Below are 23,379 nucleotides of genomic sequence, written 5' to 3' on the forward strand. Positions count from 1 at the left end.
CTTGTCAGATGACCTTTTTGAGTAAATGATTTGTTGCACAAAGAACATGAAAAAGGTTTCTATCCAGTGTGATTCAGCATGTGCCTGATCAGAGCGCCCTTCCAATAAGATGAATAGTTGCAATCAGAACATAAAAAAGGTTTTTCTCCAGTGTGAGTCAGCATATGTCTCATCAGACTGCCCTTTTTAGAAAATGATTTTTTGCACAAAGAACATGAAAAGGGTTTTTCTCCAGTGTGAGTCAGCATGTGGCTCGTTAGATGACTCTTTTGAGTAAATGATTTGTTGCACAAAGAACATGAAAAAGGTTTTTTTCCAGTGTGAGTCAGCATATGGCTCGACAGATAACCTTTTTGAGTAAATGATTTGTTGCACAAGGAACATGAAAAAGGTTTTTCTCCAGTGTGAGTCAACATATGGCTCGTCAGATGACCTTTTTGAATAAATGATTTGTTGCACAAAGAACATGCAAAAGGTTTTTCTTTAGTGTGAGTCAATATGTGGCTCATCAGAGCGCCCTTCCAATGAGATGAATAGTTGCACTCAGAACATGAAAAATGTTTTTCTCCAGTGTGAGTCAGCATATGGCGCGTCAGATGACCTTTTTGAGTAAATGATTTGTTGCACAAGGAACATGAAAAAGGTTTTTCTCCAGTGTGAGTCAGCATATGGCTCGTCAGATAACGTTTTTGAGTAAATGATTTGTTGCACAAAGAACATGAAAAAGGTTTTTTTGTAGTGTGAGTCAACATATGGCTCATAAGATCGCCCTTCCGATAAGATGAATAGTTGCAGTCGGAACATGAAAATGGTTTTTCTCCAGTGTGAGTGCGAAATTGGGGTTCAAAATTTGACATAGGATGGCTGGAGTTTTCCCCAGGATGCGTCCTAAGATCTGGCGACAAATCTGAAAAAGAAAACGGACGAAAAGGATTAAGTGTAACTTATTATCTCCATTTACATTAGGTTATTCACAAAAAAGTAGAAAAACAGTAGAGCAGATATATCTAAATCTTATAAACATCGGTTTTACCTGGTGTCTGGGTAATTCTTTCAAAGACTTCTAAGCATTCCTTTTTAACACCCGGTAGGTCTTTGTTAAATTCCATGTAAGGGAATCCCCCTACATCTTCTGCTCGGCGTCGAAGTTCTGCCTTGTTGGCAAAAGTCTCCATAATAATGCTACCTAGAATAACAAAGAAACGATACAGACGTTGGACATTGATATACATAAAAGGTTCTATTTTAATTAAAACATGTTTTTACGATTGAAGATTTAATTGATTAACAATGTAGAAGCGTGAATTTGTAAAGAGACTTTAAGGTTAATTTAGGAAATGGGAATGATCCCAGATGTCTGCTTCCCATGCATTCCCATACTTATGCTTCAAGAACGGAAAACCATTTGCTCATGAGCACCTCCAGTTGTAGTTGGCTAGTTAAAAGTCGATAGAATGATGTTTTCTTCCAACAATATTTATTTATTATAAATGCATTATAATACAAAAAAAAAGTGTTTATGTTCCAAATTAGATGAGGTGAAAACTTAAGAAACCGGGAACCTTTTGGTAGAAATGGCGACTTCCGAATTCGAGCCGTAAGGATCTCGATTAGTAAGCCGGTGGTCGGGGTTCAACAAAATATTATTCAATTAGTTTGTGTTATTTCACAATTTTTTCCTTCAAAATAATATACAACCTTCTTGCGCCACGTTGCAGTGGATGTTGATTGGAAGATACTCTGAGTATCGTCCAGGAGTAAAGACAAAAGTCAAAATTGAAATGTTGATTAATATGGCTTTGGCCGTGTTTGGTGACAAGAGGTGAATAGCCAGGTAAATCTCACTTTTGACTTCCCTAAGTTGAAGATACTCTAAGTATCGCCTGGGTTTAAAAATATAAAATACCGATAGAATATAACTATAAATAGATAAAAAATATTTATTGATATATGCTTATGAAAATAATTTTCGAATGAAACGTGGCTGAAATAGCTTTGGCCATGTTTATTCAACTTCCGCATCTTTATCTCCTTCCCCTTCCCTTTACCATCAGCCTCACAACATACTCCAATAGCCCCAAGATGGTACGGAGCAGTTTTGACTTTGATGCGGTATTTACAAAAAACAACTCAGCAAGTTTAAAGTGTGGTGTAGTTTGGCAGTTTCCAGCAAAGTCATATTTTATGGCAAATACCAAATATGTGTAAATACGGCAAGAGAGGACGTCGTACACAAGATGTCTTGCCTGCATCACAATTCAAATATAAATCAATGTATCCTAAATTCCTAATGACAAAACTATATTTATTTTTCCACGATATCCATGAGGTAGCTTAGCATCAAAAAATTTTTTTCTCAAATTACAGTCTTCCATAAAATTTAATTTATTTTCTGTCTTTGGAATGAGTTTATTAAATTTGCAAAATAATTTAATTTTCTTATTTTTCATACAAATCTTATTCCAATTTACTTAACTATTGCAGATGGCAAATAGTTATATATTACATTATTTTTGGGTACTGTTGAATTCTTTCTGGAAATAACTTTCTGACGTTTTGTTGAAGTTTAGGAGACACAATGGCTTAAGTGCAATTTTTGTAAAAATACTTCCCGTATTAGATACTATTCACCTGCTAAAATTCAGCATTTGCCTAATTTCCAGTTTGGCCGTTTTTATATAGATTCACTGAACTATTAAAAAAAAAGATTTTACCTTCTGTCTGGTTAATTCTTTCAAAACGTTCTAGGCATTCCTTTTTAATATTCGGCAGGTCTATGTCAATTTCCGTATAAGTAAATCCCCCTCTATTTTCTTCTCGGGGTCGAAGATCCGCCTTGCTGGTAACAGACTCCACATTAAAGCAACCTAAAAAAATTAAATAAAGTTAATTAGTTATCGATGAACAATGAACTTTTTTGTTTTTTTGTTTTTGTTTTTGGGGTGTTATGCCGTGTTGCGCTAACTCCTTCTTTAGCCGACGTTTCGGACATCGTTGCAGTGTCCATCATCGGGGCAGATCCGGTAGATCCGAAAATGTGTAAAAAACTTAAATGAACATTTTTTAAATATGCATTGCAACTAACTGGCTGTCTGCGTAGTTTCCGCATATTGCAAACATTCCTTCTTTACATCTGGGAGGTCGACATCTATATCCGTATTTGAAATTTCACCTCCGCCTCCTTCCTGGGGTCCTAGTTCCGTCTTGATCGTAACAGTCTCTGGATTTAGTAGATCCATGGCACTGCTGTGGTAGCGTTTGGTAATTGGTTCAAGCCCAAACAAACATACCTGAAACAGAACATAGTTGTAATGTAACGGAACTTTATGAAAAAGCTTTGAACATTTGGTTTCGCTTGGAATAATCTGTCAAACCAATGAAGTCGTATAGTCGTCAAAACACCTAATTTGAAATGAGGATATAATTGCGACTGTATCTTAGACTGAAGTTAAGAAGTTTGAAAACGGTTAAAAAAATTGTCTTCGATTGTCAGATAACTAGATAACTCAATAACTAAAGATAAACCGTATTGTCGTTCTGCCTTTAACAAATATCGGTAATTTGCGATTATTTTTAACCAATGCCCTTCGAATACTAGACTTAAAATAGAAAGTTTGACGTCTTGACGTATTAGTTTGATGTATTATTTTAAACGTTCCTTACAAAACACACAAATAGATTACTTAAGTTAGGTGTACCGATTGTTTAAAGTAAAGCTAGGTCGCGTTAGATACAGCGCAATTATGTTTTTGAGTATTCCATAGCACTAACCAAAATCTATCACAAGTATAAGACGATAAAATTAACAACGTGGGTTAAACAGAGTATGGAAAAAGGATAAAACCAAAGCATGTGTTGACAAAATATTTTAGTAAAGTTATTCATAGAGAGTAATGAAGTCAAAGTCAATTATAATAATTATCAGGAAACTGACCTTCTAGGTTAATTATAATTTCATTGCAATTGGGTCTTGTTTAATATTATTAGGCAATTGGAGGGGACCCACCCTTTCAAAACGACTGTGTGAAGAAACTGATTTATTAACCTCCTTAGCCGCACACGTCAGGACTAAGAGATTCTTTGTCCCAATGACTGTGCGGCTGCAGCGACCTTGAGAAAAATGAGAAAAAATATTTCATAGACAATTTATTTAATAGCTGTCAGAGGAGCTACATTAGTGATGGGCGGGATCGAAACAAGTCCAAGATCGGAGTATTTTAATCAAAACATCAAAATTACCGAAAGATTTTTTGATTTAATTGCTCGAAGTTCAGCAGGATAGTGGGAGCGGACAAAGGCAGCATTTTTGTCTCGTTGGAGGAGTGGGTTGCGGCACATAGACAATTATTATACTTTATTTATTTATTTATTTGACAATTTGTATAGCGCCGCTTTTGTGAGATATCACCTCAGGGGCGCTTGACAGTTGATGCAGTTATTACAAAAAGATAAATATTACAAAAATAAACTGAATTTAAGTTAAGTAAAATGAAGTACAGAAACAGGTGACACGAAGACAGAAGATGGAGACTCTGCAGCAAGAATCCCAGGTGGTGAGGAAACTGGTCCAGCTGCTGCAGCGAAAGAGTCCACCGCGTCCAACAACAGTGCCAGCACGAGGTTTTTCATCCGTCCAGGTATGTGTCTGCTGCTGACAAAGCGCTGACACAATATCCTCTCACAGATACCAGACCTTGGCAGCACCGCTGTGACGTTCGACGAAGAAAGAAAATGGAGACTCTGCAGCAAGAATCTTTGGTGGTGAAGAAACTGGACCAGCTGCTGCAGCGAGAGAGTCCACCGCATCCACGAACGGTGCCAGCACGAGGTTCGTCGTCCGTCCAGGTGTGTGTCTGCTGCTAATAAAGCGCTGACACCACAGATAAATAAGAGACCCTGGCAGCACTGCTGTGACGTTCGGCGAGTTATTAGTGATAAATCGATAGTTTCTGTCTCGAAAATCAATGACTTGGGTATATCGTTTGATATGGAACTCAATTTCATGATCCATAAATAAGAGCCAACAAAGCTTTGAAAATTTTGGACTTTATTTTAAGACTATCAAATGATTTTCACAATATCTACACTATTAAAACTTTGTATATGCCACTAGTTAAGAATCATAACGAGTATAATTCCACATTTTGGTCTCCAAATTATGAACTTCATTCACAGAATTCCATTAAAAGAATCCAAAATAAATTCTCAAGATATCTAAATTTTTGAAAATAAATTTTCTATATAATGCCTAGATTATGGCTACCTTCTTAATTGATTATTTTTTTTTAAATTACCCGAACGAAGAATTATTTGCGATTTAATGTATTTGTTTAAAATAATTAATTCTCCATTGAATACTTCTGAGTTGCTTCACATAATAACATCATTGTAACATTGCAGGTACCAAAGCAGAAATAAATTCAGTAATGAACCGACTACACAGTGCAGGGAATAAATATTGCGCGAACACTAACGGTACTGAATGTCTATCAGCCCGATAAACACATTATTATCAAATCTGTATGTCAAATATGAACTTGGCAAACATTAAACGGAGTATGCGAACTATTTCTACTTATTTTTCTTGTCGAGATAGCTTTACATTCTGAATGTGTTCAGAATATTATTATTTTTTATAATTTCTCATTTGCAGTACTAAAGTTAGTAATATACACAAAGTGCGCAAAGGTTCTTTTTTGGTTTAAAAAAAAATACTGAATTTGGTATTTAATATTTTCCTGTACGTAGAGTGTGTAACATAGAGATTACCTATCGAGACACACTTCTATTTGTACAAATTGTACATCTTTTGGATATTTGGAGATCCGAGCTGATCCTGCACGACAATAGTGCGATTCCACTCTACTAAAGCTGTTGATGTGATTTATAACATCATCAACTAAATCATCCTTTTCCAGGAAGCTGTCTGTTTTCTTTTTTAATGCAGTGCTTATGGTATTATTGCTTATATCTAAAGTTGCCATAAAAAATCTTACACGTATGTTATGTCCATCTCTCTCAAAATAATAACCACTATTAGCTTGGATTCATGGAATCATAAATATTAAAATATTTTAATCAATCAACTTCCAAAACAGATTCAGAACATTTGTATTTACAATTGGTACACAGTACAGGCTTAATTTGTTTTGCTCTGCATACCTTTCCTGACTTTGCGACATACTCCTGACCAGTATTCACTTTCAGTTTCTTTATGTTCCTCTTCCAAGATCACCCAACTTGTTGAAAACTATAGAGCTACAGTGAGACAATGAATTTATTTCAGTATTTGAAACGACCTTTTGAAAGCAACAGTGGGACAACATCAATATCTCAGTGTTGCTCTGAGTGACCGAACATTTCAATACTGAGATTTTACTTGTAACACTGCCATTTTTTTTTTTTACAAAATATCCCAGTAACGCATCATGTAGAGCTCACAATTTTACATCGAACTGCAAACTTATCTCAAAAGTGTATTTTTCGAAGATATCCCACTATTGCTTTAAGGTGACGATATCTATCTCCTAGGGATAAGTCCCAGCAACACCAGGTACGCATCAGCTAGAATTTCTTTATATATTATGAAAGTAAATACATAAGTACATTTCCAATTTGATATTTCTAGTCGGTAATCCAAGGATTATAATTGATCGAAGACGCATTAAAAAATAAATCTTCTGAATTTATCACCATCTATCTACTGTTGAATATTAAATGCTAAATTCTATTAGTTCCAGTTTATGTCGCTAGGAAAAAACTGACACTATACAATTATGACAGGTTCACTTTCAAATGAAATGTGGCTTGTAATTACAATTATCACTACAATAATGTCAAATTATCACTACAGTAATGTCAAATTTAAATCTCTATCCATGACAATCAATTAATACACACTTTGTTATCCTTCCACCTTGCACCTTCCATCTGACAGAAAACAGTATCTGACAAGAATGCATTCACCTTAAGGTATTAACTAACTAACTAACCAGGGGGGGTCGACTCCGACCTAAATTTTGGTCCTAGAATGGTGGTGCTTTGGTGACGTCATAGCAATATTTAAAATGCCAATATCCAATAGGAACACTTTAAACGCCATAGAAGAACTGAGTTGTATAAAATGGGATATCTGTGGTAACAAAAGTCAAAACACCACATGTTTATGGTTGTTTATTTATGTTCATGGTTCTTCGCCGACGTAAATATTTGTGAAAAGTGAAAGTAGATTTGTTAAAATTCCTCGCTAATTTAAAAACGACGTGGCTCGTTGAAAAAAGATGCTTTGCCGACCCTTAATCTTCCAGATATCGGAATATATCGGGATTTACCTGGTGCACAAGGGACCCGGGATGTTAACCAAAATGCAGGTGCGAATCTCCCTCTGTTTGTTCAATGTTTCTAATGTAACTTATCATTTACTTGAATCACCTTAGAATTGAATCTATTTTCTTTTTTAGACCGTATTCGTGTTCCACGTGTACCCCCAGTGTACTACTGCACAAATTGTGGTGCCCTCCAAGATCACAATTACAGTTTTAAAGGTCAGATGATAGCGAGTTGTGGGTGGACGTCCCACTCTACCAAGAAGTGTCTGCGTTTGGAAATAGTGAGTTTTTTTTAAAACACTCTACCGGGTGCGGACCGTAATTGAAAAATAGACGCATTTAATTAATTTGTGATTTCTGTTGTTTCAGAAACGAACATGGTGGATAGCCGCGGGAGCGATGTGGACGATGAAGCGAGCGACGTGGACGCAGCAGCTCGCTATCAAGAAAAGTCAACACTTAGGAACCGTAAGTTAAAAAACAAAATAACTAACCACCAAATCCACCATACCATTTCGCCGCAGGGGTAGGCAGAAATTATGGACCGCTACACAACTCCGTCTTGGCAGACATACTCTTTGCTTTATTCACATGCATACATCGTCTTATACATACACTGATTTTATTCAAAACCTTGACATTGCCCGCCTCAAGTATTTGATTCGTTTGATCGTGCTATTAGTTTATTTTTTAAACGTAGTACCAGAGGCGGTCCGTAATTGAAATACAGACCCATTAAATTAATTTGTGATTTCTGTTGTTTCACAAACGGACATGAAGGATAGCCGCGCAAGCGACGTGGACGATGAAGCAAGCGACGTCGACCACGTAGTGAGCAACGAGGATACTTTATGCATGTTACCAGAACCATCTCAAATTTTTAGCAATGCACTTCACCTCGCTTTGGCCATAGAACTTAGGAGACAAGACCAGGATGATAGGCAGGCAATGCGATCGATTCTGCCGCCTGAGGTTTTTTTGTGTGATAGCATCCCCAACTGAAGTTATGGAAGGAGATGGGGAAGAGGAAGGTGGTGAAGTACTTGGCTATTCACTTGTGTTTGGTGACCAGATCTTTCCGCATTCTTTCCAGGTTCTTTCCGCGTATTTACATCTCATTAAAATGTTGTTACGACAAAGCTCCCAAAGGTTCGATTTTGGGGTCCTTTTGGAGAAGGTTTGGTGGACGTTTAATATGTATATTTCAATTCTGATCATTGAAATATACATATTGAAAAATGCATAGGTTTTTTCGTTTTTCCCTGTATATTGTACACATTACTTGTTTTGTTTTTGTCTTTTTATATACGTTTTTTCAATTTATCTATATCTAGTAAAGTGGCTATATTAGATCTAGTCACTTTACATAATGAAACCATTTCAAGCAATGTTCAATTTTGAATGGCGGTCTGTCACCAGGGCGATACTAAGAATATAACCCTGGAACGAGGTATAATGACACTATATATTGATTTGCTTAAATTGTATGACACCAATAAAAAAATTAATTATTTTTATTGCAAGTGATAAATAAAAAAATGTTAATTCTATAATTTATTTCCCTCCCAACTATTTTTTTTCAAAACCCAACTTTTAGGTATAAAAATCATAAAGATTTTAATAAAATAAAATACTTTTTGTTTTAAAACCACGAGTATTAAATAATTTTTACAAACGACCGGTTTCGCTTTACTCAAGCATCTTCAGGGTACAAATTATTACTACTTGTGGTTTTAAAACTAAAAGTATTTTATTAAATATGTCAAACCACAAAGTGATTGCTTTCTACAATAATATAAAGATTTTAATTACCGTTCTAAGCTCCTACAAGTTTGACATGAAAGGTTTCATCACCATCATCAACTTTGCTAGGTTAATTCACCTGGTGTGTATTGAGCTTAAACGCTGTCAGATCACGTATTCTGGAGGAAAAAATGTCAAAATAACACGGAATTTAAGCAATTTACAAAGTATTTTCTGAAAGATTAGTAATATGTATTGCTTTGATATATATCTTATTAAAAACCTTGTTTCTCGTTTTACTATCCAATATAAAAACATGGTCATAAATATCCTGTATTAGATCTCAATTACATAAAAAACGGCGCTTCGATTTTGACATTGTAAAATAGACTGTCTGTATTATACTATTCAATTAGTTAAAAAAGGCAAAAATTGTAATTATTGTTATTGGTAATTGTAGACAATGAAATTATCTTTCTAATTTATTACAATTTCAGGGTGTTAAATGTACTAAATATAGTAATTTATTTCTTTACGTTTGGACAGTCCGTGATCAAATTCTTTGAAATATTTTTTTACCCACGTTCTCTGAAAGGTTGTTTACAGTTAAAATCAAGTCTTTTTTCCATAGACATGTATCATTTATTATCAAATAATCCACAAACAACATACAGAAATATAAAATATTTAATGTTGACTCGAAAAAGTACCTGTCACAGCAGTTTCGAAGTAAAAAATACGCAGGATTCACGCGATTATAAACTTTACGATTTTTTTATATTTTTTCTATAAATCCTACAAAAATGAAACAAACAATAAAATACAGGTTAATCATTATACTTACACTAATTTCAAACAAGTGAACAAAACATTAGAGCCAAGATAAAAGTTAACAAACCTTTTCAACGCCACCCCAATTTTTGTTACGCTTGCGCCTTTTTTATTCTACCTCCAAATTAATCTCAACATTATCCATTTTTAGGTTATTCAAAGATAAAAAAACCAACTCTTGGACTACTTTTTTGACATATGAATAAACGTGAAGTTGGCAACACGCCGCGAAATGCCAAATTTTTCAAGTGTTGCTACTGAAAAAAAATCATATTCCATAATCCAGCGGTCGAGCTATAGTGGGAAAATTTATGATTATGAGTAAAGATTTTTAATCTGACCAGTATAGGCCCCCACTCCTGTATAGCTAATACGGGGTATTATCGTCGTATTAGGGATTTCATTATGAGTAAGACTGTTGATCTTTATTTTTTGGTATGGTTATTACAACGGGCTCGTGGTTTTTTACCTTATTCTGCATAAGTTTCAGGAACAATATTTTTTATGTCTCATGTTGACAAACAATGAATTAATTTCCTGTATAATTTTTAACTTCATTCATATTTTTTGTTCACCGTTCATTTCATTGTTTTCGGCTACTAAATGGGCTATAATGTCGAATTATGAGTCCATGCCTTCATTTTTTTAAACTTTTTTTGGCTTATTATTTTTCTTTTACCTTCTGTGATCGTTGCCTTTATAAAATGTATTTTTATTCGTGCGTTTGTCAGGGCATTATTTACCTTACATGCCTCTAGAGGCATCGTTGCTATCTTTTCTTCATCCTCGCTATCATTGTTAGAATCATAAGACATTCCCTCCTCACGCTGGTTTGGAGATCTTGGGGTCATACATGATTTTGTAGATGGGTCAGGATTTTTTTTAAGTAGTTTTATTTTATCTCTCCGTGTTTACAGATTATCATTCAAAATTGTGTGTATTGCCATCTGTTGACTATTAGCTATATAAAGTATTCTGTTTCGAAATTTTGCACTTTTTGCCATCTATTGATAAGTAATAATAATAATAATAAATAATAATACCTGGATGACTTTTATAGCGCCGTTTTTGTGCAAAAACACCTCAAGGGCGCTGTACAAACTTATAATACATTTCTACAGTGTTATTACTTAACTATTTATGGAGAAAATATACAGTACGATACTTACCTGGTAGGTCACTTGTGATTAACATATCCGCATAAGTCTCTTCTGGTTTCGACATTCATCGTCAAACCAGCCGTCAGACTTTCGAACTTTCCGTGTTTTTGATGATGTTGGGGCATATTTATTTAACAGACATGAAAGTATTTTATTATATGTCTTGACAAGTTCGGTAGGGGTCTTTGTTTCCCAAACATTGGGTGTACACAAGAGAGAGGTCTGTAACTCTTCCAGAAAATCGCTAAAGCAAAATTTACGCCATTCCCTTGATACAATTGTTTTATATGGTACTTTAGGCGGGTTAAAATCAATATCAGTGCAAACGAGCCGATGGTCTGACAGTCCTATATCACAAATATCTGCTGAAAGCGGTGGATCACTGTTCTTTGAAATTAGTACATCTAATGTACCACCAGCATCATGAGTTGGGACGTCGACCCATTGGTGGCATCCAAAGCTGGCTAATAGATCTAAGAATTTATCAGTGTTTGGTGATGTCACGCGCTCGAGACGAATATTAATGTCGCCTGTTATAATGAGTGTGTCGGAGAGTCCGACTGAAACTTCCAAAAACTGTGAAAACTCATTATAAAATTCGACAGAGATTGGTTTCGATCCGGGCCTATAAAGGGTGCACAACATGAACGACGTTCCTGAAGAAGAAACCCTGCATCGAATATACTCAAACGTGAATGTACCGAGAGCTACTTTGTTTAGCCGTAATCCTGGTCGGGCTATTATCGCGACACCCCCGTGATTCATGTGTGAGATATTGTTTGATGGTAGGTCCCTACTAGGTCGGGCTTCTTCAATAACCCTAAAGCTCGAAGTCTCTTAATTGAGTACGAATCACTGTTCTCGTGCCAAGTTTCTGTGACAGTAAGGATATGGAGTTTTTGGTCTCTGAAAATATCGTCCACCACCTCTAGTTTGTTGTTAAGGGATCGAGCATTCCAGGAACCAATCGCAAGCTGTCTGCTCCTATAGTTGGCATGTCGTTCTAATCTAATTTCATTTAAGTTGTTGTGGAATTTATCAGAATCGCGGAGGGCTTTAGACGGTAGGTAATTCTGTTTGTCGATCGGTTCGACTACTTGAACATCCTGTACTGACGGAGACTTATTATTATTTTCATTACCATTGTTATTATTAATAATTTTTGGAACGTATTGTTCCTCCCTGCATAAATATTTTGTTTTTTGTCCACCGAGACACCCCCTGTATCTAAATTTCACATTCGGATCACGGACTGGATTGTATATGGTTTCTTTTGCAGTCACTGAAGGGTTCAACACACTATTAACTTAGGAGTGTAGCCCGATCACTTACAGCAGGAGTGTTTTCGGCCTGTGCTGCATCACAAAATATTGTGTCATATTGTTTCTTTCTGATGCACAGTGTATGTTTTTTATGATAGCGTCCAGCACGGCAACCTCGAAATATAATATTACGAGTAGAATAATTATCGCGTCCAAGGTCATATAATGATATTTTTGCGGCTAATTTAGGGTCCAAAAAAACAATTTCACTTTTGAGATGTAGTAGTGTCGCCCTGTCGTATCGGATATTGTTTACAGTCACCATAGTTCAAATAATACCCATTATAAATCACTTGACGCATTTACACTTGACACGGTTGCTTGCTTGTCTTTCACACTGCACATGTAGCCTATTCTTTCGACCGATTTTACCGATGCTGCAGCGTTATTATGCATTTCTAGAACAACGTGGCAGATTTGAACTTAAAATATTTGAAATTTTGTATTAAAACTTGAATTAATCTTGAATCAGCGACACTAAAATTATTTTATTTTTAAACATCTAACTTAAAAATTATTGCGGTTATTTTACACTTTATCTACACCTAAAAAATTGAGAACTTCCCAAGATTTTTCAAAATAAACGCGGAGCGCTTAAAAAAGCAGCCGGCCGCCCCTAGAGCGCCTCTTATCTATCCAGTAGCGGTAACTAGTAGATAATATTTATAGGTAGTAGACATTATTTAAATCTATCAGAATTCACAATTAGTTGAATTTATATAAAATAAATTTTCTTAATAATAGAGTTCTCTTTCATAGAAAAAATGCTTCAACACTATTGCAACATTGTGAGGTTAGAGTTACAATTGTTTATTCATTGATTACAAATCATTTTCACATAATTCTACCGCTGCAGGCATTATACACGGTGTCCGAAAACTCGTAGTACAAGCGGGAAACTGGTGAATCTACATCACATTTGGAGTCGATTTTGTAGTATAATTTTTTTTGATTTGAGCTTTCGTTTTCGAGTAAATCGAGTCAGAAGTTGATTTTTTTTTGATCAAATTCTTATGAATTATTACTGAAGATCAAAGTACCCAACTAATTAAAACTATTTAAAAGTAAAACAAATAAAGAAACCCGGATTTAAAGCATTATTTTGAAATCACCCTTCATTTAATCCGGTGTAATCATAAAATATTTCGCTCTGCAGGGTTACAACATCTGTTGTTCTAAAATGCATACCTATCGATGACAAATTCGCAAAATAAAGCTCTCTCTAGTGTCCTGGGTTCAACTCACATATGAAAGAAAGAGACGCACAGATGTCACATTTCTGTTAAATCGTAAGTAGGTAGGTCACAAGGTCAGATTCGGTTTACGGGTCGCCGCATATGACCGTATTCGAATCCGTGATCCGTGTGATGTTTACATTGCATTTTGCTTTAAGAAGTTTTATCGTTAATTAGATAAAAGCGAAGCGATTGTGGTCGAAATTTGTGTATTTTAATATGCGTTATTATTGTTTTGATAGTGATACTTTAAGATTGTTGGAAAGTTGTGAGTGTTTGAAACAGTTGTACGTTTTTAATGTTTTGATTTTGAGACTTATCAAGCCTTAAACGAGGTAAAAATTAACTCCGACATGATTAAAATAGTGCGATAATCAATTATCAACTGTGCTTATGTGACGATGTGTTATTTATGTGACGTTTGTGTTTTGAATTGGAGATCGGAACATCGCTACATATTGTAAGAAGGTACCTATAGTAATAATAATTTCTCTACGTTGCGTCGGCCGCAGCGCGCGTCTCAGATCGAATGACAAAAAAATTTTAACCCTGAAATAGCCGAAAAATATTTTTTTTTGTTTGTTTTTTTTTTTTTTTTTGTGAAAATGCTCAAATCAAAAAACTTTATGTTTATTTGGGTTTCCCATGTGGTGTGGATTCTCCAGTTTCCCGCTTGTACTACGAGTTTCCGGACACCTTGTAGAATTGGACAAATACATATCTGGCTTTAGTTAAAAAAAAAATACTATGTATAACAGCAAATTCGGTGCCCTGTGAAAGAATATTTTCGAAAGCAGGTCAAACTCTCACCCAAAAAAGGGTCCAGAATGACATCGTCAAAATTGTCAGATGAGTTATTTTTAAATTATATTCATCAATACGGTAGAAAAAGTTTCTTTAGATTAATTTTTAAAAATCAATTGGTGAATCGTATTAAAATATAAAACAATTAAAATAAACTTTAATCTATTTTAAATTAATTGTGTCCTAAATAAGTGCAATAATAAAATAAAAAATGTGTTGTGAAACAAAATACTTCGGTGTGAGAATAATAGCTAAAAACGTCGTTCATGTAAGTACTCAATACCAACACTACCTTTTTTACGATTATTTAGATATCAATGATTAACTGAAAATAAACCATGAACATAATATAACTTGTCCTTGTTCCTGTTAGAATTAACTAAATAAGTGCCAACACAACTAAAATGTTATGCAAGCGGGAATACCAATATTATTATTATTATGTCATATCTATGATCAATTCGATCAGTACGTCAGTAGTGACCCGCGAGCTGTGAGATCTGTTGAACGGTGTATGCGAATCTTAGTTCGCGAACGGGTGAGTCGGCTATTCGGGTCTGGCGGGTCACCTGCTCACCGTTCCCGAACGGGTCAGTCCCTACTGATCCGCGAACGAGTGAGCGGCTGATTTGGGAACCGGATCTTACGGATCCGTGTAGAGATCCGGTTCACTGAGCCGACTCGTTCGCGAACGACTCACTTCTAGTACCAAACGGGCGGCGGTCAAGGAAACACTTTAAAACTAGAAGGATTGGAGTGATTTCTCCAGGAGACATTATGGGAGGAATCTTGCGGACATATTGTTCCTGTTTAGCTATCTGTTGTAATCGTTGGTCATCACGTTATCCTTTATAAATTTTGCAGAACTAATCTATGAGTCGCATGGCGCCCTATTATGAAACAGGTCAGATTATAATGGTTGTATTCCTTCGTCACTAATTAACTTATAAAATTGCTACCATTAAATTCCAACTGTGCTAGTGATCTTCGTTTGAAGCACACATCTTGAGACATTGTTATCTTTCCTAAATTTTGAGTTTCATGTTCTGGTTAAATCTAATCGTAAATAATAACTAAAATAATCGTTGTTTCGTTCTTTGACAATAAATGATTTCTTGTGACATACTCAAGTTGTTTCAATACTATATATCTCACACTATGGAATTTGTTGTTCTTAACTTATAAACTATGCTTACAATTCACAAGCAAAATTTTCGGCTTTCTGTGGTGGTAGTAGGAGATTTTCAAACATTGTTGGGTTATTCGTAACCTGGCAATGTTTGCCTTTCTTAAAAAAAAATAAAAAAGTAGCATAATTGGAATAATTAACATCATTTTTAATTGTCAAGTCTCTGATAGCCCTGAAATAATTGAAGCTACTTTGCCATAGTGGCCAAGTGCAGATAAATTTGATTGTAACAATAAACTCACCTTTTCTGTATATTTTATCATGTTTAAATGAAGTGTTTTCTATTATTGTAGCATTCTATGCCTTAAAAAAATTTCAGCTGTATCACTGTGTACTTATAATCACATGTGTCACATTGTTGTAGAGGCCTTTGATGGCGTTTGATAATAAATAAATCATTATTACTTTGTTACAATAGCCCACCAACGCGTTTTTATTAATTTTAGCCATATTATTCAATTAAATTGGCGCCCTACGTGGTTTGATTTGTATATAATTGAATTATTCTATTACAATGGCGCCCAACGTGGGGCTCTAACCCACGATCCTGAGATCAAGAGTCACATGCTCTACCGACTGAGATATCCGGGCATAATAATGAGTGCGCACGTATTTATTCAAATATGTCTTTTGAGAACACGAAAAACTGCAGTCGGAATACGAAAAAGTTTTTTTACCACTGTGAGTCAGCATGTGGTTAGCATTTCCCTTTTGAGTACATAAGAAGTTGCACTCAGAACATTAAAAAGGTTTTTCGGCAATGTGAGACAGCATGTGGCTCGTCAAATGTCCTTTTTGAGTACATGAGTAGTAACACTTCAAACATGAAAAAGGTTTTTTTCCAGTGTGAGTCAGCATGTGCCTGATCAGATTGCCTTTATGAGTAAATAAATTGTGGCACAAAGAACATGCATAAGGTTTTTCTTTAAAGTGAGTCAACATGTGGCTCATCAGAACGCCCTTTCAATGAGATGAATAGTTTCACTCAGAAAATGGAAAAGGTTTTTCTCCAGTTTGAGTGAGCATGTGGCTCGTCAGAAAGCCTTTTTGAGTAAATGAATTGTGGCGCAAAGAACATGAAAATGGATTTTCTACAGTGTGAGTCAGCATGTGTCCTGTCAGATTGCCTTTATGAGTAAATGAATTGTGTCACAAAGAACATGAAAAAGGTTTTTCTCCATTGTGAGTCAGCACGTGTCTGGTCAGATTGCCTTTTTGAATAAATGAATTGTTGCACAAAGAACATGAATAAGGTTTTTCTCCAGTGTGAGTCAACATGTTGCTCATCAGAACGCTCTTCTGATAAGATGAATAGGTAAACTCAGAACACGAAAAAGGTTTTTCTCCATTGAGAGTCAGCTTGTGGCTCGTCAGATGACCTTTTGAAGTAAATGATTTGTTGCACAAAGAACATGCATAAGGATGTGATATAATGCACTTTTACTGAGATAATACAGACGGAGGCCTCTAGCGTTAGAGTCGAGAAATAAGTAATTAAAATCAAATGGATGTGTGGATAAAGCTTTACAGGGTTGAAGGCAGATGTCTCTGTGAGGTAAAGAGGTGGACGAGAGGTGGACCAATCGTAGGCCTCGATTTAATCTCCTACAAATCAAAGGGGTCCAAAGGATGCGAGATGGCAAGTGGGCGTGATTTACCTAAACAGACAAAGAAATGGACTTTGGACCAGGCGGGGCTATCTCGATTTATTACAGAAAAAAACGGGATCCTGTTAGTAGGGTAGTGCGATGACGTCATGGGAATGGAATGCGCAGGGTGTGACGAACGGGATCGTAAACCATTGACAAACGAGAGGGACGTGTTTCAAGAAAGGTAAGAAACATAACACGAACAAACAGAGGACTGAGAGAAATTGGTAGAATCCTACGTTAAGACATACTGGAAGTGGAAATCATTAGGGGAGAAGGCAGTTATACGCGTCACTTAAAAGAAAACAACAGAAATAAGGGAAAAAACCGACAAATTACGGAAGAAAAGTGAAAAAAAAGCAAACATTGAACTTCTATCGTAAGCATGACGTGGGACTGCAAAGAAACAGCCTTGAGTTTACAGGAGATTGATGGCGCGAAGGTAGTTGCAAAGGGGATACCAAGGGAAAAAAGGTTGGCGTTTTCAGACACTTGAAAGCGTTGATTTTGGAAAAAAATACCGACATAGTTTTGGGTCATCAATGCACTAATAACAATTCAAGGGGGTAATAAAATTAACCCGCGTCTTATGGAAAACGAAAACACATTAAAATTAATCTATAAACGATTAGCGGGGGAATTATGGGAGAGTACATTCGGGTTTGTTTTGACAGGGGCTTGAAGCCTCTGATTAATGTGAAATGAGTTGGGAGATAAAGACAGAAGATGGGCGTGTGGAGGTACCACCCGAGGTAACACCCAAAATTACAGAGAGGGGTTGTGAAAATCCAGTAATAATTCTTGGAATAAAACTGGCCGAAGAAATAAACAGGTTATCAAACCAATGCGGTCTAGGACGGGGAGCAAAAATATAAACGACATGATGTGTACTGGGGCGTCTCAACTAAAGCAAGTACCGATGGAAGCCTTATATAGAAATAATCGGTGGAAAAATGGAATAGTTATATTAAACCGTTTGTGAGGGAAGAGAACTAAATGATAGATGTAGAAGACGATCGTACGCAAGAGATTTAACATACACTGGGATGGAAATGATTGTCGGAAGTGATTGGTTAGGAAGGTAGAGGGGGGAACGGACGTGTACACCGTTTAAATTGTCGGAAGTAATTGGTTTGGAAGGTAGAGGGGGGAACGGACGTGTACACCGTTTAAATTGTCGGAGGCAAAGTGAAGAAGATCAAAGCTAAGCTCGTGAAAGCGTTAAAAACAAAGCGTACCACATCATAAACGACGGTCATTAAATAAATTGTGCGAACACAATAGCATTTTAAAATAAAAGGTCCGGAATTCACACTTCAAAAGGACAGCTCTCACTAGAGCGTTATATAGAAAACGCCGTATGGGAATTCGGAACCGCTTCCCAGTCCACGACTGATCATTTGGTCACATGAAACGAACGCCAGGGTGTTAACTTTCTTGAAATGATCAGAATGGCCTAATTAGCATGATGCGACTATGGACTAAATAGAAAAGAACATACGAGTCGATAAAGGTTAGAATAGCATGTATTTAACGTGATTAATGAGGAAACGGGACTATAAAAGGGCTGAACTTAGAAAAAACTGTCTGAGTCTTTTCGTGAATTTTGAGAGAGTTTGAAAATCGCTGGGAACCTTTCAAACACGTCGCGCTGCGCCCTAACGTCACTTGGTAATTATTTGTGGACTTAGAAAAATTCTCTAGTCAAAAACATACAGTTAGATTCAGTGTTTGAAAAAATAATATCGGACCTTAGAGAATTTTAGAACTTCAAAGAATTAGTTAAACACAGTATTTGGCGTGATAATAAATAAATGTTGAAAAATTTATAAAGTTTAAATTCAGTGAAAAAAAAAAAGATTAGAAAACGACACTACGGTGTCGCGTTATAAACCGAGTTGTTAAAGTGTTGGAAGGAGGGAAACGGTTATAATCCGAGATTAACGCGATCCTTCGTTGTAAGGAATTTAAACTAGAAAAATGATAATAATAATAATTAAAGATAAAATAATATTTATATCGGATCCAGAGAATTTCGAACTTCGAAGAATTATTTAGATTCAGTGTTCATGACGATTTACGAATTTAAACTAGAAAAATGATAAAAATAATAATAATACATTTAATACTGGTATGAAAAGGGAAAAATTAAATCGCTTACTCGATTAACGTGCGATAAATAATAACCATACCTCGTTATAATAAAATAGTAAGAACCCAAAAATAGCTGAGATTAAAGAACTAAATTCAGGGGGATAATCAGGTTGCGCGTTTAGACTAGGCATTTACAATCTGGTAGGGGAACTATTGATAGGTGGATGAAAGCATAAGAACAGGTTGTTTTGCCGTCGCTTATCCCGGTGGATTAGAGAAGGGGGGCTCAGGTAAGTAATTTGCACATTTATAATAGATTTGCAGGCCCAGGATGGAGACTACTAATCCTGCAGTTATTTGGAAGGCGCCAGTTGGGACCGTAATTATGTTACGTATTATCAAATAACATATGTATGTGTATATATGAATAAATGCATGAGTTGATAAAATAAATATCATTTATTCCATGACAAAACAATTATCAATTATTCCATGGACTAGGATCGTAATCGGAATTTGTCATTAGAGTTCATTGTAGGTAAAGTACCTATTTTATCGTGGTGATAATTTGAATAAATGGGTCGGCCGAGCGGACACTTGTAAAACGATAATACAAAAGGAAGAAAAAAAATATTCATTTCAAACCGGTTTAAAATAGACTGGGCATTGACCCGAGTTGTGCTGAGTGTAGGTTGATTTATTAGGGTCTTCACGGAACTGAAAGGGCAAACGGCCTTGAAGATTAACTAGGGCACTGGAGACAGCTGAGTCCGAAATGCGGAGAGGTGCTTACGAAGTAAATTTTGAGCAGCAATTGAAAGTCTACGAACATAGCTAAATTCACTTAACGGGAGAATCCCAAGATCAGGCGGTGCCTGAGGGATAATTTGAATAAATGGGGCGGCAGACAGGAGAGAGGTGGAGTCTGCGGGCATGGCTAAAGGTCATATCTGAGTTCGTGATCTCTATAAATAAAATCACCAAACAAAAATCGTAATATATTATGTGTATTGTAATTATTAACGTGTATATTAGTATTTATATATCAAGCGAACTGGTTGGAATTCACAACTCCTTCTCGGCGATGTTTGGTCTGGGATTTACTGTATAAATAGTATATTGCAGATTATAAAAACAAAACAAAGTAAATTTATATATATATTTCTTTATATGTACTGTCTGCAGGGGAAATGTATGCGGTCTGGTAACTATCGGGATGATACACTACGGCTACATACACGTCCTCTCAGAGAATGGGAACCAGCCTAGGAAACTGCTTTCCACAAAAACCGCAAGTATATTTTTGCATATAGAACGAAACCGGTTCGTTCTAAGTAAACGTAGTCTCGGAGGGGTTGGAATCTGGAAGCGTGAGGACTCTGTTTGAGATTTGGACGTAGTATGTGACGGCCACAGGAATGGTCGGGTAGAACACGGTGACTGAGGCACCAACTAGGAGATTGGGTCGAATGATCATGCCAAACCCGGATCGATACGGATCATTTTCACGTCTTGCAGGAGGTAGGAGCCAGATTTTGCTAGCAAAGTAACATTCCGAGTTCGTCATATATGCAACAACTGAATTCTACTAACATGCTTGAAATTAGTATCATGTTTATCCCATCTAGTAGGAGAGGTCGGCAATCCAGAGGGCCCCGGAGAACAAATTATGATTGTAATGTACTAACAAATTATGTTTGACTTTTCGTTTTGTGTATTAAAGTTTTATGACAGGTCGGGAGGACGGCTTAGGTGAACTTCTAAGGAGATCAGATTAAGAGAGATAGACAGTATGGAGAAAACGGGGGTTTTAGGTAAATTGATCCAACTTCGATTCGTTAACTTTAAAATTAACATCTCTGACTCCATCCCTGTCCTAAAGAGAACTAGGGGTTACCAAACAGAGTAATTAAAAACCCGATACCATAAAGCAAAAAAAAATCACACAACGTTTGGTGGGATTTAATTACAACTAAATACGAGGGAGTGACGTTGAAGGCCGTAACCGGCGTATTAATAAACCAAGTACATTTGTCTTTATAGAAATGTATATATATTACAAGAGAATCTTGAGTAGCCTTCGTAGCTACCGAAGGGAGAGAGAGTTCTAAGGAGATTTTAATAACAGTGGCCTAAGATCACTTAGGTATTACAAAAAAAAAAATTAAATTCAAAGGGTGAAAGGAAGAGTCATCTCAAGGTTTTTCTTTAGCGTGAGTCAATATGTGGCTCATCAAAGCGCCCTTCCGATGAGATGAATAGTTGCACTCAGAACATGAAAAAGGTTTTTCTCCAGTGTGAGTCAGCATGTGTCTCGTCAGATGACCCTTTCGAGTAAATGATTTGTTGCACAAAGAACATGAAAAAGGTTTTTCTCCAGTGTGAGTCAGCATGTGGCTCGTCAGATGAACTTTTCGAGTAAATGATTTGTTGCACAAAGAACAAGAAAAAGGTTTTTCTCCAGTGTGAGTCAGCAGGTGGCTCGTCAGATGAAGTTTTCGAGTAAATGATTTGTTGCACAAAGAACATGAAAAAGGTTTTTCTCCATTGTGAGTCAGCATGTGTCTGGTCAGATTGCCTTTTTGAATAAATGAATTGTTGCACAAAGAACATGCATAAGGTTTTTCTTTAGTGTGAGTCAAGATGTGGCTCATCAGAGCGCCCTTCCGATGAGATGAATAGTTGCACTCAGAACATGAAAAAGGTTTTTCTCCATTGTGAGTCAGCATGTGCCTGGTCAGAATGCTCTGTTGAGTAAATGAATTGTTGCACAAAGAACATGAATAAGGTTTTTCTCCAGTGTGAGTCAACATGTTGCTCATCAGAACGCTCTTCTGATGAGATGAATAGGTGCACTCAGAACACGAAAAAGGTTTTTCTCCATTGAGAGTCAGCATGTGTCTCGTCAGATCACCCTTTAGAGTAAATGATTTGTTGCACAAAGAACATGAAAAAGGTTTTTCTCCAGTGTGAGTCAGCATGTGGCTCGTCAGAAAACCTTTTCGAGTAAATGATTTGTTGCACAAAGAACATGAAAAAGGTTTTTCTCCAGTGTGAGTCAGCATGTGGCTCGTCAGATGACCTTTTCGAGTAAATGATTTGTTGCACAAAGAACATGAAAAAGGTTTTTCTCCAGTGTGAGTCAGCATGTGGCTCGTCAGATGAAGTTTTCGAGTAAATGATTTGTTGCACAAAGAACATGAAAAAGGTTTTTTCTCCAGAGTGAGTCACCATGTGGCTCCTCAAATAACCTTTCGAAGTAAATGATTTGTTGCACAAAGAACATGCATAAGGTTTTTCTTTAGTGTGAGTCAATATGTGGCTCATCAGAGCGCCCTTCCGATGAGATGAATAGTTGCACTCAGAACATGAAAAAGGTTTTTCTCCAGTGTGAGTCAATATGTGGCTCATCAGAGCGCTCTTCCGATGAGATGAATAGTTGCACTCAGAACATGAAAAAGTTTTTTCTCCATTGTGAGTCAGCATGTGACTGGTCAGACTGCTCTTTTGAATAAATGAATAGTTGCACTCAGAACATGAAAAAGGTTTTTCTCCAGTGTGAGTCAATATGTGGCTCATCAGAGCGCTCTTCCGATGAGATGAATAGTTGCACTCAGAACATGAAAAAGGTTTTTCTCCAGTGTGAGTCAGCATGTGCCTGGTCAGACTGCCTTTTTTAGTAAATGAATTGTTGCACAAAGAACATGAATAAGGTTTTTCTCCAGTGTGAGTCAACATGTGGCTCATTAGAGCGCCCTTCAAATGAGATGAATAGTTGCACTCAGAACATGAAAACGGTTTTTCACCAGTAAGAGTGCGAAATTGGGGTTCAAAATTTGACATAGGATGGCTGGAGATTTCCCCAGGATGCGTCTTAAGGCCTTGCGACAAATCTGAAAAAGAATACGAACTAAAAGGATTAAGTGTAACTTATTATCTCCACTTACATAAGTAAATTCATAAAAAAAGTAGAAAAACAGTAGAGCAGAAATATCTAAATTTTTAAACATCGGTTGTACCTGGT

The 23,379-nt window shown here is 36.3% G+C and overlaps 1 protein-coding gene across 1 annotated transcript; it reads right to left on the reverse strand.

Moving 5' to 3' along the window:
• Nucleotides 1-59: 59 nt before the first annotated feature.
• On the reverse strand, nt 60-23,009 carry LOC149416275 (uncharacterized). Its single transcript, XM_089641933.1, has 6 exons — nt 22,848-23,009; nt 22,354-22,489; nt 21,641-21,864; nt 3,086-3,290; nt 2,715-2,867; nt 60-364 (listed from the first exon to the last, which is right to left on the reverse strand). Exons 1-6 carry the CDS (start codon nt 23,007-23,009, stop codon nt 60-62), a joined length of 1,185 nt encoding a protein of 394 aa, XP_089498059.1.
• Between the last annotated feature and the right edge of the window lie 370 nt (nt 23,010-23,379).

The sequence above is a fragment of the Hesperophylax consimilis genome, chromosome 17, assembly GCF_061612785.1.
Source record: "Hesperophylax consimilis isolate HC1 chromosome 17, BYU_Hcon_1.0, whole genome shotgun sequence".
Lineage (NCBI taxonomy): Eukaryota > Metazoa > Arthropoda > Insecta > Trichoptera > Limnephilidae > Hesperophylax > Hesperophylax consimilis.